Source organism: Salmo trutta, chromosome 21 (genome assembly GCF_901001165.1).
Source record: "Salmo trutta chromosome 21, fSalTru1.1, whole genome shotgun sequence".
Taxonomy (NCBI): Eukaryota; Metazoa; Chordata; class Actinopteri; order Salmoniformes; family Salmonidae; genus Salmo; species Salmo trutta.
The window spans coordinates 49,449,013-49,469,019 of NC_042977.1; the positions used below are offsets into that span (position 1 = coordinate 49,449,013).

The following is a 20,007-nucleotide window of genomic DNA, read 5'->3' on the forward strand; positions in this document are numbered from 1 at the left end:
AGCATTGTATTTGGGACAAACTTCAACTAAATCTTGCTTTACATGCGTTTTTCTGGATTTTTTTGTTGTTATTCTGTCTCTCACTGTTCAAATAAATCTATCATTAAAATGATAGACTGATAATTTCTTTGTACATGTACAAAATCAGCAGGGGATCAAATACTTTTTTCCTTCACTGTACATTTTGTATTGTAGATATGTAGTGCTGTATGTTATATGATGTACTTTATCTTTTGTTTTACGTTTAATTTAAGTATCTTAATGTGTTTTGACCCGAGGAAGAGTAGCCGCTGCCTTGTCAGGAACTAATGGGATCCATAATAAACCCCAGGTAGAGTAGCTGCTGCCTTGGCAGGAACTAATGGGGATCCATAATAAACCCCAGGAAGAGTAGCCGCTGCCTTGGCAGGAACTAATGGGATCCATAATAAACCCCAGGAAGAGTAGCTGCTGCCTTGGCAGGAACTAATGGAGATCCATAATAAACCCCAGGAAGAGTAGCTGCTGCCTTGACAGGAACTAATGGGATCCATAATAAACCCCAGGAAGAGTAGCTGCTGCCTTGGCAGGAACTAATGGAGATCCATAATAAACCCCAGGAAGAGTAGCCGCTGCCTTGGCAGGAACTAATGGGATCCATAATAAACCCCAGGAAGAGTAGCTGCTGCCTTGGCAGGAACTAATGGGGATCCATAATAAACCCCAGGAAGAGTAGCTGCTGCCTTGGCAGGAACTAATGGGGATCCATAATAAACCCCAGGTAGAGTCGCTGCTGCCTTGGCAGGAACTAATGGGGATCCATAATAAACCCCAGGTAGAGTAGCTGCTGCCTTGGCAGGAACTAATGGGGATCCATAATAAACCCCAGGAAGAGTAGCTGCTGCCTTTTTTTTATCACAATATCTGGATTGTCTTTCAGTTCCTTCCAAGCATTTTGTTAATAATTACTGATATGACCTGCTTGTTTAGAGGATTTGCGGGCCAGTTTAGTAAAATAATGCTCTGTCAGTAGAGGAGAACAGAGTGACTCAAATTAGCATAAGGCACAAAACTCGACTTTCAAGTAAAAGTTGTTTGTGCATTAAAATCAGCACTATCAGCAACGCATCATAGTTTCTAAACACTGCCATTACCTGGTGGTTGCCAGACGCATTTTAGTTTCTAAACACTGTCATTACCTGGTTGTTGCCAGACGCATCTTAGTTTCTAAACACTGTCATTACCTGGTGGTTGCCAGATGTTTCATAGTTTCTAAACACTGTCATTACCTGGTGGTTGCCAGACGCATCTTAGTTTCTAAACACTGTCATTACCTGCTGGTTGCCAGACGCATCATAGTTTCTAAACACTGCCATTACCTGGTGGTTGCCAGACGCATCTTAGTTTCTAAACACTGTCATTACCTGGTGGTTGCCTATTAGCACAGAATAAATTATTTAAATGGTAATGGAAAACAAATTCGAAAGTGTCAACTTTTAATGCAAAAGGGTCCATCCTATTAGAAGGGGAGAGAGACCGTCCTTTACTCAGGGCTGGCACTTGGTTATCAGTGAGTCTCTGGTGATATCTCAGGACTGACACGTAGGCATCAGTGAGAGTCTCTGGTGATATCTCAGGACTGGCACGTAGGCATCAGTGAGAGTCTCTGGTGATATCTCAGGACTGACACGTAGGCATCAGTGAGAGTCTCTGGTGATATCTCAGGACTGACACTTGGTTATCAGCTAGAGTCTCTGGTGATATCTCAGGACTGACACTTGGTTATCAGTGAGAGTCTCTAGTGATATCTCAGGACTGACACTTGGTTATAAGCTAGAGTCTCTGGTGATATCTCAGGACTGGCACTTGGTTATCAGTGAGAGTCTCTGGTGATATCAGGACTGACACGTAGGCATCAGTGAGAGTCTCTGGTGATATCTCAGGACTGGTACTTGGTTATCAGCTAGAGTCTCTGGTGATATCTCAGTACTGGCACTTGGTTATCAGTGAGAGTCTCTGGTGATATCTCAGGACTGACACTTGGGCATCAGTGAGAGTCTCTGGTGATATCTCAGGACTGACACGTAGGCATCAGTGAGAGTCTCTGGAGATATGTTGATCACCGAAAGTTCTTGTTGCGTTCTGACTGGACCTCCTCAGGTGTGCTGGCGGTGGACTTCCTCCCCCTCGAGCCCCGCCTCGTCTTCCTGCAGGTTGGCCCCTAAGAAAGGGGTGTTGGTATTTGGGAGGTTTCAGAGTCACTATTGCTCTGAAGAGACTTGCTCGGTGGCAGAGGACTGCCACCCCCTTTAACCAGACGTCATCTTGTCTGGTTAAAGGGGGCAGAACCTGGAGTTGAATCTCACTCGTCTGCCTTGCCAGTCATAGATGGCCAACCATGGCTACCTTCCTACCTGTGCTTTGTATCCATAGAATACATCCACATTTCACCAAGAGGAGGTGACATCATCCACATTTCACCCAAGAGGAAGTGACATCATCCACATTTCACCAAAAGGAGGTGACATCATCCAGATTTCACCAAGAGGATGTGACATCATCCACATTTCACCAAGAGGAGGTGACATCATCCACATTTCACCAAGAGGATGTGACATCATCCACATTTCACCAAGAGGAGGTGACATCATCCACATTTCACCAAGAGGAGGTGACATCATCCACATTTCACCCAAGAGGAGATGACATCGTACGTAAACTAAAACAAAGAGAGGCATTCTGGCAGTATTCCTGAGACACTGTGGATCCTAAGGGGCTAAACAAGGATTTTTCACTCTCCTCGTTTCTATAATGTTGTTTCCGTAGATTTTTTGGGGGTCTCTGTGTCTCCGGATTCACAGACACCAAAATATTACCTATGTAAATATTAACATGGCCTGTTGATTAACCAGACACACTATTTCTCTTGTTATTTATATCATCTGGTTCTATAATTTGCCATTATAATTTGTTTAAATTGTTGTGTCTCAATGGGCCACTAGGCTAGAAATAGGGGCTAAATGCACTATGGTCAGGTCACTCTGAGGAAGACATCGACACGCCAGTCACCTGTTCTCATCCTGTACGACGGATTAAAGTGAGCCTCCTCGAATTAGTCCATTCGGGAGTTTTTCTTGGTAAAGCCACTCTCATGATTTTTGTCATTGTTGTTGTTGAGAACCCTTCCTTTCCTTCTGGTTGCTGAAACGAAAGCCCACCTGAACTGAAACGAAAGCCCACCTGAACTGAAACGAAAGCCCACCTGAACTGAAACGAAAGCCCACCTGAACTGAAACGAAAGCCCACCTGAACTGAAACGAAAGCCCACCTGAACTGAAACGAAAGCCCACCTGAACTGAAACGAAAGCCCACCTGAACTGAACGAAAGCCCACCTGAAACTGAAACGAAGCCCACCTGAACTGAACGAAAGCCACCTGAACTGAAACGAAAGCCCACTTGAACTGAAACGAAAGCCCACCTGAACTAGTGAAGTCATTGTTAAGATGATCAATAAATATAGATTTAATAGATAAACAGATTTTATAACAGAAAAATAGGTTTTATTTAAATAATTAACTTTTTTCTCCCATTTTAACAAAAAAATGTAAGTGTGTGTGTGTGTGTGTGTTAGCAAATGTTTTAGTCTGTGCATGTGTGAACAGGTACGAGCGTGTGTGAGTGTGTGTGTGTGTGTGTGTGTGTGTGTGTGTGTGTGTGTGTGTGTGTGTGTGTGCGTCTCCCTCCACTCACCTCTCCCTCCGGTTCGTAGTCAGTGTTGTCCTGGGCCATGTCCTCTGGCGGTCTCTTCTGAAACAGACTACGACACAGCAGCAGGCAGGCCAGCCCTGCTAGAAACATCCCTATGTCAGGGAGGAACACTCGTATACCGTTCCCTGCATCTGCACCTATCACACTGGACACAGAGAGACAGAGAGACAGAGAGACAGAGACACAGAGAGACAGAGACACAGAGAGACAGAGAGACAGAGAGACAGAGAGACAGAGACACAGAGACACAGAGAAACAGAGACACAGAGAGACAGAGAGACAGAGAGACAGAGAGACAGAGACACAGAGACACAGAGAAACAGAGAGACAGAGACACAGAGAAACAGAGAGACAGAGAGACAGACAGACAGAACTGTGAGAGGCGACACAGCGAGTCTCTCCAACCACAACCCAAAATAATTACTCTTCATAATGTCTGTCTTTACAACCTCTCTGGGACGTGGAGACAGTTCAATAGGTTCACGGAAAGATTTGTGAAAAGACGGATGCTTCCTTTTCTATAACATTCCATTGTGATTATCAAAATAGTGAGGCTTCATAATGGAGAACTGTGTCCTCTACCAAGCTAATAACCCCTTAAACACTACTATAGCGCACTTGGAAATTTAAACTGCAATGTTCCAGTGTTCGCGGAGACGGTAAACATTGCATCTGGTCGGGCTCAAATCGGGAAAATGGCCCCTTTAAAATGTCACTCGCGCTATAACGCGGATCCTTCCGCGCTAAGATGGAATCTAGACCCACTAGGTAACACGTTATTTGGGTGATTCTCAAAGTTTTCGATGGTTGACGTTGAAGAGAAAGGCTCACGTGCAGAGCATCTACCACGCCAGTAACACAGTAGGACTGACACCTTACCCAGACTTTCAACATCATTAGATGTGTTTAATTAGTATGTTACAATCCCCCCATCTCTCACCTGTTAGGCTGAATACATGGTGGGAATCAGAAGAGTTTTCCAAATACAAGACATATTGCTGAATGTTATAGGTATATATGAGGTTCCACAACCACTTTAATGAAATCAAGCCCCGTATTAAATACTCCTCATTAAAATGAAATGAATTCAATTCCAGCTAAACAATGGACTAAAAGTCATGAGAAGAATACATAGCATCTGTGCCATATGGCACCCTATTCTCTATAGGGGGTCTTGGTCTAAAGTAGTGCACTATGTAGGGAATAGGGTCCCATTGGGTCCTGGTCTAAAGTAGTGCACTATGTAGGGAATAGGGACCCATAGGGTCCTGTCTAAAGTAGTGCACTATGTAGGGAATAGGGACCCATTGGGTCCTGGTCTAAAGTAGTGCACTATGTAGGGAATAGGGTCCCATAGGGCCCTGTCTAAAGTAGTGCACTATGTAGGGTATAGGGTCCCATAGGGCCCTGTCTAAAGTAGTGCACTATGTAGGGTATAGGGTCCCATAGGGCCCTGTCTAAAGTAGTGCACTATGTAGGGTATAGGGTCCCATAGGGCCCTGTCTAAAGTAGTGCACTATGTAGGGTATAGGGACCCATAGGGCCCTGTCTAAAGTAGTGCACTATATAGGGAATAGGGTGCCATCTGGGACGCTGACATATGGTTTTTCCCTCTCAATGCAACAGCGAATGTAGAACTGGGCGAAACGTGTTTATATTCCCTAAGGACTGAATAATTCCGTCGTAATCTTTGTTTATCTGGCAGACTCACCAGAGTCATTCAACACAAAACAAAGATTCCCTTCTTTGTGTGGAAGGGAAACATTTTAAATGGTTTTGGGGAATTCCTGTTTTTAATTTTTCGATTATTTAAAAAAATAAAAAAAATATGCTCATAAATGTTATGACGAGAAATACCCATTTTCATGACTTAGTTAAAATATGGAATGGTTTAGAATTGAGATGTGTGGTATAATGGACATGGTCACGCCACCTTGAACTAATATAGCTATTAGAACAACACATCAAGTACACTGGCACTCACCTACACTGACACACAAACTATAACACATACACTGAGCTCTATATCCGGTAGGGTAAACATTAGATCAGACAGGACAGGAAGTTCACCAAGAGGACTGTGGGTAATTGGTGCCCAGAAAGCTGTTTGATCGAGGTGGCAGCAGGTCTCTAACAGACCTGGGTTCAAATAGTATTCTAAATCTTTCTTTAGCCTGCGTGGAGTGCAAGAAGGGTGGGGTTTACATTGTTTCCAACTAGTCTATTGGTTCCATTGCACCAGGCAAGCTCAATCAAGCCCAGATAAAGTTTTGGAAAAGATTCTGAATAGTACTTGAACCATGGTCTGGTTTCTAAAGGTCCAGTCTAGTACTGCTAGACTAGAGGACAGGTCTGGTCTCTAAAGATCCAGTCCAGTCCAGTCCTGCTAGACTAGAGGACAGGTCTGGTCTCTAAAGGACCAGTCCAGTACTGCTAGACTAGAGGACAGGTCTGGTCTCTAATGGACCAGTCCAGTCCAGTCCTGCTAGACTAGAGGACAGGTCTGGTCTCTAAAGGACCAGTCCAGTACTGCTAGACTAGAGGACAGGTCTGGTCTCTAATGGACCAGTCCAGTCCAGTACTGCTAGACTAGAGGACAGGTCTGGTCTCTAATGGACCAGTCCAGTCCAGTACTGCTAGACTAGAGGACAGGTCTGGTCTCTAATGGACCAGTCCAGTACTGCTAGACTAGAGGACAGGTCTGGTCTCTAATGGACCAGTCCAGTCCAGTACTGCTAGACTAGAGGACAGGTCTGGTCTCTAATGGACCAGTCCAGTACTGCTAGACTAGAGGACAGGTCTGGTCTCTAAAGGTCCAGTCCAGTCCAGTACTGCTAGACTAGAGGACAGGTCTGGTCTCTAATGGACCAGTCCAGGACTGCTAGACTAGAGGACAGGTCTGGTCTCTAAAGGTCCAGTCCAGTACTGCTAGACTAGAGGACATGTCTGGTCTCTAAAGGACCAGTCCAGTACTGCTAGACTAGAGGACAGGTCTGGTCTCTAATGGACCAGTCCAGTCCAGTACTGCTAGACTAGAGGACAGGTCTGGTCTCTAAAGGTCCAGTCCAGTACTGCTAGACTAGAGGACAGGTCTGGTCTCTAATGGACCAGTCCAGTCCAGTACTGCTAGACTAGAGGACAGGTCTGGTCTCTAAAGGTCCAGTCCAGTCCAGTACTGCTAGACTAGAGGACAGGTCTGGTCTCTAATGGACCAGTCCAGTCCTGCTAGACTAGAGGACAGGTCTGGTCTCTAATGGACCAGTCCAGTACTGCTAGACTAGAGGACAGGTCTGGTCTCTAATGGACCAGTCCAGTACTGCTAGACTAGAGGACAGGTCTGGTCTCTAAAGGTCCAGTCCAGTACTGCTAGACTAGAGGACAGGTCTGGTCTCTAATGGACCAGTCCAGTACTGCTAGACTAGAGGACAGGTCTGGTCTCTAATGGACCAGTCCAGTCCAGTACTGCTAGACTAGAGGACAGGTCTGGTCTCTAATGGACCAGTCCAGTACTGCTAGACTAGAGGACAGGTCTGGGCTCTAAAGGTCCAGTCCAGTCCAGTCCTGCTAGACTAGAGGACAGGTCTGGTCTCTAAAGGTCCAGTCCAGTACTGCTAGACTAGAGGACAGGTCTGGTCTCTAAAGGTCCAGTCCAGTACTGCTAGACTAGAGGACAGGTCTGGTCTCTAAAGGACCAGTCCAGTCCAGTACTGCTAGACTAGAGGACAGGTCTGGTCTCTAATGGACCAGTCCAGTACTGCTAGACTAGAGGACAGGTCTGGTCTCTAATGGACCAGTCCAGTACTGCTAGACTAGAGGACAGGTCTGGTCTCTAATGGACCAGTCCAGTCCAGTACTGCTAGACTAGAGGACAGGTCTGGTCTCTAATGGACCAGTCCAGTACTGCTAGACTAGAGGACAGGTCTGGGCTCTAAAGGTCCAGTCCAGTCCAGTCCTGCTAGACTAGAGGACAGGTCTGGTCTCTAAAGGACCAGTCCAGTACTGCTAGACTAGAGGACAGGTCTGGTCTCTAATGGACCAGTCCAGTCCAGTACTGCTAGACTAGAGGACAGGTCTGGTCTCTAATGGACCAGTCCAGTACTGCTAGATTAGAGGACAGGTCTGGTCTCTAAAGGTCCAGTCCAGTCCAGTCCTGCTAGACTAGAGGACAGGTCTGGTCTCTAATGGACCAGTCCAGTCCAGTACTGCTAGACTAGAGGACAGGTCTGGTCTCTAAAGGTCCAGTCCAGTCCAGTACTGCTAGACTAGAGGACAGGTCTGGTCTCTAATGGACCAGTCCAGTCCAGTACTGCTAGACTAGAGGACAGGTCTGGGCTCTAATGGACCAGTCCAGTCCAGTACTGCTAGACTAGAGGACAGTTCTGGTCTCTAATGGACCAGTCCAGTGCTGCTAGACTAGAGGACAGGTCTGGTCTCTAATGGACCAGCCCAGTCCAGTCCTGCTAGACTAGAGGACAGTTCTGGTCTCTAATGGACCAGTCCAGTACTGCTAGACTAGAGGACAGGTTTGGTCTCTAATGGACCAGTCCAGTACTGCTAGACTAGAGGACAGGTCTGGTCTCTAAAGGTCCAGTCCAGTACTGCTAGACTAGAGGACAGGTCTGGTCTCTAATGGACCAGTCCAGTACTGCTATACTAGAGGACAGGTCTGGTCTCTAAAGGTCCAGTCCAGTCCTGCTAGACTAGAGGACAGGTCTGGTCTCTAAAGGTCCAGTCCAGTACTGCTAGACTAGAGGACAGGTCTGGTCTCTAATGGACCAGTCCAGTACTGCTACACTAGAGGACAGGTCTGGTCTCTAATGGACCAGTCCAGTACTGCTAGACTAGAGGACAGGTCTGGTCTCTAATGGACCAGTCCAGTACTGCTAGACTAGAGGACAGGTCTGGTCTCTAATGGACCAGTCCAGCCCAGTACTGCTAGACTAGAGGACAGGTCTGGTCTCTAAAGGTCCAGTCCAGTACTGCTAGACTAGAGGACAGGTCTGGTCTCTAATGGACCAGTCCAGTACTGCTAGACTAGAGGACAGGTCTGGTCTCTAATGGACCAGTCCAGTCCAGTACTGCTAGACTAGAGGACAGGTCTGGTCTCTAATGGACCAGTCCAGTCCAGTACTGCCAGACTAGAGGACAGGTCTGGTCTCTAATGGACCAGTCCAGTCCTGCTAGACTAGAGGACAGGTCTGGTCTCTAATGGACCAGTCCAGTACTGCTAGACTAGAGGACAGGTCTGGTCTCTAATGGACCAGTCCAGTACTGCTAGACTAGAGGACAGGTCTGGTCTCTAATGGACCAGTCCAGTACTGCTAGACTAGAGGACAGGTCTGGTCTCTAAAGGTCCAGTCCAGTACTGCTAGACTAGAGGACAGGTCTGGGCTCTAATGGACCAGTCCAGTACTGCTAGACTAGAGGACAGGTCTGGTCTCTAATGGACCAGTCCAGTCCTGCTAGACTAGAGGACAGGTCTGGTCTCTAATGGACCAGTCCAGTACTGCTAGACTAGAGGACAGGTCTGGTCTCTAAAGGTCCAGTCCAGTACTGCTAGACTAGAGGACAGGTCTGGTCTCTAATGGACCAGTCCAGTCCTGCTAGACTAGAGGACAGGTCTGGTCTCTAATGGACCAGTCCAGTACTGCTAGACTAGAGGACAGGTCTGGTCTCTAAAGGTCCAGTCCAGTCCAGTACTGCTAGACTAGAGGACAGGTCTGGTCTCTAAAGGACCAGTCCAGTCCAGTCCTGCTAGACTAGAGGACAGGTCTGGTCTCTAATGGACGAGTCCAGTACTGCTAGACTAGAGGACAGGTCTGGGCTCTAAAGGACCAGTCCAGTCCAGTACTGCTAGACTAGAGGACAGGTCAGGTCTCTAAAGGACCAGTCCAGTCCAGTCCTGCTAGACTAGAGGACAGGTCTGGGCTCTAATGGACCAGTCCAGTACTGCTAGACTAGAGGACAGGTCTGGGCTCTAATGGACCAGTCCAGCCCAGTACTGCTAGACTAGAGGACAGGTCTGGTCACTAATGGACCAGTCCAGCCCAGTACTGCTAGACTAGAGGACAGGTCTGGTCTCTAATGGACCAGTCCAGTCCTGCTAGACTAGAGGACAGGTCTGGTCTCTAATGGACCAGTCCAGTACTGCTAGACTAGAGGACTGGTCTGGTCTCTAAAGGTCCAGTCCAGTCCAGTACTGCTAGACTAGAGGACAGGTCTGGTCTCTAATGGACCAGTCCAGCCCAGTACTGCTAGACTAGAGGACAGGTCTGGTCTCTAAAGGTCCAGTCCAGTCCTGCTAGACTAGAGGACAGGTCTGGTCTCTAATTGACCAGTCCAGTACTGCTAGACTAGAGGACAGGTCTGGGCTCTAATGGACCAGTCCAGTACTGCTAGACTAGAGGACAGGTCTGGTCTCTAATGGACCAGTCCAGTACTGCTAGACTAGAGGACAGGTCTGGTCTCTAATGGACCAGTCCAGTACTGCTAGACTAGAGGACAGGTCTGGTCTCTAAAGGTCCAGTCCAGTCCAGTACTGCTAGACTAGAGGACAGGTCTGGTCTCTAATGGACCAGTCCAGTACTGCTAGACTAGAGGACAGGTCTGGTCTCTAATGGACCAGTCCAGTCCAGTACTGCTAGACTAGAGGACAGGTCTGGTCTCTAAAGGTCCAGTCCAGTCCAGTACTGCTAGACTAGAGGACAGGTCTGGTCTCTAAAGGTCCAGCCCAGTACTGCTAGACTAGAGGACAGGTCTGGTCTCTAATGGACCAGTCCAGCCCAGTACTGCTAGACTAGAGGACAGTTCTGGTCTCTAATGGACCAGTCCAGTCCTGCTAGACTAGAGGACAGGTCTGGTCTCTAATGGACCAGTCCAGTCCAGTACTGCTAGACTAGAGGAAAGGTCTGGTCTCTAATGGACCAGTCCAGTCCTGCTAGACTAGAGTACAGGTCTGGTCTCTAATGGACCAGTCCAGTACTGCTAGACTAGAGGACAGGTCTGGTCTCTAAAGGACCAGTCCAGTCCTGCTAGACTAGAGGACAGGTCTGGTCTCTAAAGGTCCAGCCCAGTACTGCTAGACTAGAGGACAGGTCTGGTCTCTAAAGGACCAGTCCAGTACTGCTAGACTAGAGGACAGGTCTGGTCTCTAAAGGTCCAGTCCAGTCCAGTACTGCTAGACTAGAGGACAGGTCTGGTCTCTAAAGGTCCAGTCCAGTACTGCTAGACTAGAGGACAGGTCTGGTCTCTAATGGACCAGTCCAGTACTGCTAGACTAGAGGACAGGTCTGGTCTCTAATGGACCAGTCCAGCCCAGTACTGCTAGACTAGAGTACAGGTCTGGTCTCTAAAGGTCCAGTCCAGTCCAGTACTGCTAGACTAGAGGACAGGTCTGGTCTCTAATGGACCAGTCCAGTCCAGTACTGCTAGACTAGAGGACAGGTCTGGTCTCTAATGGACCAGTCCAGTCCTGCTAGACTAGAGGACAGGTCTGGTCTCTAAAGGTCCAGTCCAGTCCAGTACTGCTAGACTAGAGGACAGGTCTGGTCTCTAATGGACCAGTCCAGTCCAGTCCTGCTAGACTAGAGGACAGGTATGGTCTCTAATGGACCAGTCCAGTCCAGTACTGCTAGACTAGAGGACAGGTCTGGTCTCTAATGGACCAGTCCAGTACTGCTAGACTAGAGGACAGGTCTGGTCTCTAAAGGACCAGTCCAGTACTGCTAGACTAGAGGACAGGTCTGGTCTCTAATGGACCAGTCCAGTACTGCTAGACTAGAGGACAGGTCTGGTCTCTAAAGGACCAGTCCAGCCCAGTACTGCTAGACTAGAGGACAGGTCTGGTCTCTAATGGACCAGTCCAGTCCAGTACTGCTAGACTAGAGGACAGGTCTGGTCTCTAATGGACCAGTCCAGTCCAGTACTGCTAGACTAGAGGACAGGTCTAGGCTCTAATGGACCAGTCCAGTCCAGTACTGCTAGACTAGAGGACAGGTCTGGTCTCTAATGGTCCAGCCCAGCCCAGTACTGCTAGACTAGAGGACAGGTCTGGTCTCTAAAGGTCCAGTCCAGTACTGCTAGACTAGAGGACAGGTCTGGTCTCTAAAGGTCCAGTCCAGTACTGCTAGACTAGAGGACAGGTCTGGTCTCTAATGGACCAGTCCAGTCCAGTACTGCTAGACTAGAGGACAGGTCTGGTCTCTAAAGGACCAGTCCAGTACTGCTAGACTAGAGGACAGGTCTGGTCTCTAAAGGTCCAGCCCAGTACTGCTAGACTAGAGGACAGGTCTGGGCTCTAATGGACCAGTCCAGTCCTGCTAGACTAGAGGACAGGTCTGGTCTCTAATGGTCCAGCCCAGCCCAGGCTATAGTCTTTGTTTAAATGTACTTTGTTCACAAATACTGTATTAAAACAAGCTTGTATTGTGGGTTGTGGTGGGGTGTGACAGTTAAACTAAGCTCATGAGGCATTAATAAGTTGTATTCTACAAGAATCAATGGGAACATATCATTCATTAATAAGTAAAACAATTTGATGTAGCAACTACAGATTGCACTTTTATATAGCAGGTTTAAAGTTAAAAACCCAAACCAGTGTAACGGGCGTCGTATAGAGGGGACAAAGGCGCGGCGTGTTGATTACTCATGATTATACTTTAATGAAAACTAAACACTTTTACAAAGAAACAAAACGACAGCAAACAGCTCCGTCGGGCAACAGACAACACAACGGAAAATAACTACCCACGAAAACCAAGGGAAAAAAGGCTGCCTAAGTATGGCTTTCAATCAGAGACAACGATAGACAGCTGGCCTCTGATTGGAAACCATACCCGGCCAAAACATAGAAATACCCAAAATAGAATGCCCACCCACCTATCACACCCTGACCTACCTAAACAGAGAAAAACCAACTCTCTTAGGTCAGAGGGTGACAACCAGTTGGTGAATATTCCTGGTTTTAACTCCTACTTCAATTAAAACCCAAACCAGTTGGTGAATATTCCTGGTTTTAACTTCTACTTCAATTAAAACCCAAACCAGTTGGTGAATATTCCTGGTTTAACTGCTACTTCAATTAAAACCCAACCAGTTGGTGTATATTCCTGGTTTTAATTGCTACTTCAATTAAAACCCAAACCAGTTGGTGAATATTCCTGGTTTTAACTGCTACTTCAATTAAAACCCAAACCAGTTGGTGAATATTCCTGGTTTTAACTGCTACTTCAATTAAAACCCAAACCAGTTGGTGTATATTCCTGGTTTTAATTGCTACTTCAATGAAAACCCTAACTTGTTGGTGTATATTCCTGGTTTTAATTGCTACTTCAATTAAAACCCAAACCAGTTGTTGTATATTCCTGGTTTTAATTTCTACTTCAATTAACACCCAAACCAGTTGGTGAATATTCCTGGTTTTAATTGCTACTTCAATTAAAACCCAAACCAGTTGGTGAATATTCCTGGTTTTAACTGCTACTTCACTACATCCTGTTTTCCTTCTAAAACCATTTTGTTATCTCTTTCTTCAAGCTGGGTTCTGAGTAGAATTATTAAAGCTGTTACCAATAAACAAAAGCTGTTGCAAAGGTCGTTGTCACACAGCTTTGCAGAGTAAATGTCAATGTAGTCTCATTGACTCAACTATTGGAAGGAATGTGAGCCTGGGTATAAAGGCTAATGAAGGAATGTGAGCCTGGGTACGAGGCTAATGAAGGTATGTGAGCCTGGGTACGAGGCTAATGAAGGAATGTAAGCCTGGGTACGAGGCTAATGAAGGAATGTGAGCCTGGGTACGAGGCTAATGAAGGAATGTGAGCCTGGGTACGAGGCTAATGAAGGTATGTGAGCCTGGGTACGAGGCTAATGAAGGAATGTAAGCCTGGGTACGAGGCTAATGAAGGAATGTGAGCCTGGGTACGAGGCTAATGAAGGTATGTGAGCCTGGGTACGAGGCTAATGAAGGAATGTGAGCCTGGGTACGAGGCTAATGAAGGTATGTGAGCCTGGGTACGAGGTTAATGAAGGAATGTAAGCCTGGGTACGAGGCTAATGAAGGAATGTGAGCCTTGGTACGAGGCTAATGCAAAACTAATGTTTGGTTGTTATGCTGAGATGTGAATAAGTGCCCAATCACCCTCCAAGGTCAGTAAAAACAAAAACAAACTTCGTCCTAAACTTGGCCCTCAGTGGATAGTGGCCTCGTTAAAGTTAACAAAGTTTAAAAAGCAGAGTGCTAATCAACACTATGGAAAATGCTCACTCAAATAAAATATAGTTTAAACTCTTGGCTCCTGTAGAAAAGCCTAATCTAATCAAGACTCCTATGGGTGAGTCTCAAAAGGCATTCTCCCTTTTTCTCTATCCTGTGCACTAAGTAGGGCCCTGGTCAAAAGTAGGGCATTATATAAGGAAATAGGGTTTCACTCGGGACGCGGACTTTGTTTCCACTAGATGGGAGATGTTATTGTTTTGAAGCTCTGTTCATCACAAATGGATGAAAGAAACGGAAAGAAAAACTCTCGTCCAACAACACCAAGTCAAGCCAACAACTTTAATTTCTATTTTTCCCTCTCCTGTTAAAAAGAGAGTACTTCTATTGTACCAGCAGTGGTGGTGAGACCTTCCTGTTGAAAAGGCAAGTGAAAACTACTGACATGCAACAGATTTACATCTGTACACGCACACATTAAGGATCTATTTGATTCATTTAGGGTCTGTTTCCTGGACACAGACTCTGCTGAGTCCACAGAAGCCTATTCATTCAACGTAATTTTGAGTCCAGATGTAGGGTTAATCTGGGGTCAAGATGTAGGGTTAATCTGGGGTCCAGATGTAGGGTTAATCTGGGGTCAAGATGTAGGGTTAATCTGGGGTCAAGATGTAGGGTTAATCTGGGTCAAGATGTAGGGTTAATCTGGGTCCAGATGTAGGGTTAATCTGGGTCCAGATGTAGGGTTAATCTGGGTCCAGATGTAGGGTTAATCTAGGTCCAGATGTAGGCTTAATCTGGGTCCAGATGTAGGCTTAATCTGGGTCCAGATGTAGTGTTAATCTAAATCCAGATGTAGGGTTAATCTGGGTCCAGATGTTCAGCTGTTAACAACACCTGTCCTGCACGTTCTGCTACTGTCTGTCTGTACAGCTGGGATCCACACTAGCCAGCCGGCAACCCACTGTCATTCTGACTGGATGTGTTCATAATATGTTTTTCAGATCTCACACCTCTTTCTCTGTCCATTCACTCCTCTTTCTCCCCATCACTCGTTCAGATCTCACACCTCTTTCTCTCCCATCACTCGTTCAGATCTCACACCTCTTTCTCTCCCATCACTCGTTCAGATCTCACACCACTTTCTCCCCATCACTCGTTCAGACCCCACACCACTTTCTCACATCCTGTCTCAATCACTTCTTCAATACGTCACTTACTGTAGGCATCCAGACAGACAGACAGACAGACAGACAGACAGACAGACCTTATCCATATGGACAGACAGACAGACAGACAGACAGACAGACAGACAGACAGACAGACAGACAGACAGACAGACAGACAGACAGACAGACAGACAGACAGACAGACCTTATCCAGACAAGCAGACCTAATCCAGACAGACAGACAGGCATTATCCAGACAGACAGACAGGCATTATCCAGACAGACAGACAGACAGGCCTTATCCAGACAGACAGACAGACAGACAGACAGACAGACAGACAGACAGACAGACAGACAGACAGACAGACAGACAGACAGACAGACAGACAGGCCTTGTCCAGACAGACAGACAGGCCTTGTCCAGACAGACAGACAGGCCTTGTCCAGACAGACAGACAGGCCTTATCCAGACATACAGACATGCCTTATCCAGACAGACAGGCCTTGTCCAGACAGACAGGCCTTATCCAGACATACAGACATGCCTTGTCCAGACAGACAGACAGGCCTTATCCAGACAGACAGGCCTTATCCAGACAGACAGACAGACAGACAGACAGACAGGCCTTGTCCAGACAGACAGACAGACAGACAGACATGGTAGGAGTAAAGGAATCAATAGGAAAACACACTCACTCACCTCTCTGGGATCGTATTATCTGTGGTACAGGAATGTCCAAACGCAGCCAACTCCTTGTGTCACTACTCTACTCACTACACTGTGTGTGAGTACAGTCGTGGCCCAAACGTTTTGAGAATGACACAAATATTCATTTCCACAAAGTTTGCTGCTTCAGTGTCTTTAGATATTTTTGTCAGATGTTACTATGGAATACTGAAGTATAATTGCAAGCATTTCATAAGTGTCAAAGACTTTTATTGACAATTACATGAAGTTGATGCAAAGAGTCAATATTTGCAGTGTTGAACCTTCTTTTTCAAGACCTCTGCAATCCGCCCTGGCATGCTGTCAATTAACTTCTGGTCACATCCTGACTGATGGCAGCCCATTCTTGCATAATTAATACTTGGAGTTTGTCAGAATTTGTGGGTTTTTGTTTGTCCACCCGCCTCTTGAGGATTGACCACAAGTTCTCAATGGGATTAAGGTCTGGGGAGTTTCCTGGCCATGGACCCAAAATATCGATGTTTTTTTCCCCGAGCCACTTAGTTATCACTTTTGCCTTATGGCAAGGTGCTCCATCATGCTGGAAAAGGCATTGTTTGTCACCAAACTGTTCCTGGATGGTTGGGAGAAGTTGCTCTCGGAGGATGTGTTGGTACCATTCTTTATTCATGGCTGTGTTCTTAGGCAAAATTGTGAGTGAGCCCACTCCCTTGGCTGAGAAGCAACACCACACATGAATGGTCTCAGGGTGCTTTACTGTTGGCATGACACAGGACTGATGGTAGCGCTCACCTTGTCTTCTCCGGACAACCTTTTTTCCGGATGTCCCAAACAATCGGAAAGGGGATTCATCAGAGAAAATGACTTTACTCCAGTCCTCAGCAGTCAGGCCTGTACCTTTTGCAGAATATCAGTCTGTCCCTGATGTTTTTCCTGGAGAGAAGTGGCTTCTTTGCTGCCCTTCTTGACACCAGGCCATCCTCCGAAAGTCTTCGCCTCACTGTGCGTGCAGATGCACTCACACCTGCCTGCTGCCATTCCTGAGCTAGCTCTGTACTGGTGGTGCCCCGATCCCGCAGCTGAATCAACTTTAGGAGACGGTCCTGGCGCTTGCTAGACTTTCTTGGGCACCCTGAAGCCTTCTTCACAACACTAGAACCGATCTCCTTGAAGTTCTTGATGATCCGATAAATGGTTGATTTAGGTGCAATCTTATTGGCAGCAATATCCTTGCCTGTGAAGGCCTTTTTGTGCAAAGCAATGATGACGGCATGTGTTTCCTTGCAGGTAACCATGGTTGACAGAGGAAGAACAATGATTCCAAGCACCACCCTCCTTTTGAAGCTTCCAGTCTGGTATTCAAACTCAATCAGCGTGACAGAGTGATCTCCAGCCTTGTTCTCGTCAACACTCACATCTGTGTTAACGAGAGAATCACTGACATGATGTCAGCTGGTCCTTTTGTGGCAGGGCTGAAATGCAGTGGAAATGTTTTTTTGGGGCATTTAGTTTATTTGCATGGCAAAGAGGGACTTTGCAATTAATTGCAATTCATCTGATCACTCTTCATAACATTCTGGAGTATATGCAAATTGCCATCATACAAACTGAGGCAGCAGACTTTATGAAAATTAATATTTGTGTCCTTCTCAAAACTTTTGGCCACGACTGTACAGACAGAGAGGGGCACTGGGCTGAGCGGTAAAGGCTGTGAGAGACATAATGAGGTTTAACATGCATCAGATAGGGCTTGTTGACAGACTGCCAGTCCTAATGAGGTATAACATGCATCACATAGGGCTTGTTGACAGACTGCCAGTCCTAATGAGGTTTAACATGCATCACATAGGGCTTGTTGACAGACTGCCAGACCTAATGAGGTTTAGCATGCATTAACTGAAACCACAAGTTGAGAAGTACAGGTCAGAACCATCAAGAGCCTTTAGAAACCTAAGTCGTGTCCCAAATGGCACTCAATTCCCTACATATAGCACGACCAGAACCCAATCGGACCTGGTCAGAAGTAGTGCACTACGAAGGGAATAGGGTGCCATTTAGGACACATAGCCCATGTCAGATCTCTGGCCACGCATACACATTACATTAAGTGGTATTGGTATTGGTACTTATTGGAGAAACCGGCTCGCACTACTTAAGGATATTTGGGAAGTGGATTGTATACAAGCCTCCAAACTCAATCTGTGGTGGCTAGTGGATGGACAAATGGGAGGATAGACTCGTTGTAATGTTTGGGATGGAATCAATGGAAAGGTATCAAACACAATCCTCAGATTTAAAGGCACACCAGCTTCCACTGAATACACTGAATTGAGCAGAAATACATGTGAGATCCTTCACTTGTATTACCCAGAATAGAACGAGAAGTGTGGGAATTTCAATGAGACAAATCGTTTATTAAACCTTAAACCTCAAATAAATCTTGTAATAAATCTGTCACGTCCTGACCAGTAAAGGGCCTATTTGTTATTGTAGTTTGGTCAGGACGTGGCAGAGGGTATTTGTTGTACATGTTTTTGGTTATGTGTTTATATAGAGGGTTATTTTGTGTAGAGTGTTTCTGGGTTTAGTGGTGTATCTATGTAGAAAGGGTATTTGATTTAAGTGGTTCGGGGTTTATTAGGTATGTATTTATGTAAGATGGGGTGTTTGATCTAGGTGTTCCGGGTTGTTGGGTATGTTCTTGTATTGTATTTCTAAGGGGCTGTTCTAGTTTTGTATTTCTGTGTTGGCCTGGTGTGGCTCTCAATCAGGAACAGCTGTACATCGTTGTTGCTGATTGAGAGTCATACTTAGGTCGCCTGTTTTCACCTGTTAGTTTGTGGGAGATTGTGCTGTGTATAGCTTTTTGCCTTACCGGCCTGTCTATCGTCGTTGTGTTTTGTATACGTGTTTGTTTTGGGTTTTTCCTTCTTTGGCTGTAATAAAGAAGACGAGTGTACATATTCCCGCTGCGTTTTGGTCCTCTCCTTACGACACGCTTGACAAAATCATGTGGAAATTGAGCAAGTTGAGGTGACTAAACAGCTTGGAGTAACCCTGGATTGTAAACTGTCATGGTCAAAACATATTGATACAACAGTAGCTAAGATGGGGAGAAGTCTGTCTATAATAAAGCACTGCTCTACCTTCTTAACAACACAATCAACAAGGCAGGTCCTACAGGCCCTAGTTTCTACCTTCTTAACAACACTATCAACAAGGCAGGTCCTACAGGCCCTAGTTTCTACCTTCTTAACAGCACTATCAACAAGGCAGGTCCTACAGGCCCTAGTTTCTACCTTCTTAACAGCACTATCAACAAGGCAGGTCCTACAGGCCCTAGTTTCTACCTTCTTAACAGCACTATCAACAAGGCAGGTCCTACAGGCCCTAGTTTCTACCTTCTTAACAGCACTATCAACAAGGCAGGTCCTACAGGCCCTAGTTTCTACCTTCTTAACAACACTATCAACAAGGCAGGTCCTACAGGCCCTAGTTTTCTCTCACCTGGACTACTGTTCAGTCATGTGGTCAGGTGCCACAAAGAGGGACTTACAATTGGCTCAGAACAGGGCAGCACGGCTGGCGCTTGGATGTACACAGAGGGCTAACATTTATAATATGCATGTCAATCTCTCATGGCTCAAAGTGGAAGAGAGATTGACTTCATCACTACTTGTATTTATGAGAGGTATTGACATGTTGAATGAACCGAGCTGTCTGTTTAAACTACTGGCACACAGCTCAGACACCCATCCATACCCAACAAGACATATCACCAGAGGTCTCTTCACAGTCCCCAAGTCCAGAACAGACTATGGGAGGCACACAGTACTACATAGCACCATGACTACATGGAACTCTATTCCACATCAGGTAACTGATGCAGCAGTAGAATCAGATTTTAAAAAACAGGTAAAAATACACCTTAAAGAATATTGTGGACTGTGAAAAGACACACACACAGGTACAGACACACACACACACACACACACACACACACACACACACACACACACACACACACACACACACACACACACACACACACGTACACATGGATGTTGTATTGTAAATATGTGATCGTGGAGTAGTGGCCTGAGGGGAGCACACTGAATGTGTTGGGTAAAGTGTAATGAAATTTAATTTCATTTAATATTTAAAATTGTATATAACTGCCTTAATGTTG

The 20,007-nt window shown here is 46.1% G+C and overlaps 1 protein-coding gene across 1 annotated transcript in view; it reads right to left on the reverse strand.

Annotated features, from left to right (window-relative positions):
* LOC115156484 (piezo-type mechanosensitive ion channel component 2-like) overlaps positions 1-20,007 on the reverse strand; it is a 215,456-nt gene that overhangs the window by 147,071 nt on the left and 48,378 nt on the right. Inside the window, exon 5 of the mRNA XM_029703905.1 lies at positions 3,731-3,893. Coding sequence (XP_029559765.1) covers positions 3,731-3,893 — 163 coding nt within the window. The remainder of the gene's footprint in view (positions 1-3,730; positions 3,894-20,007) is intronic.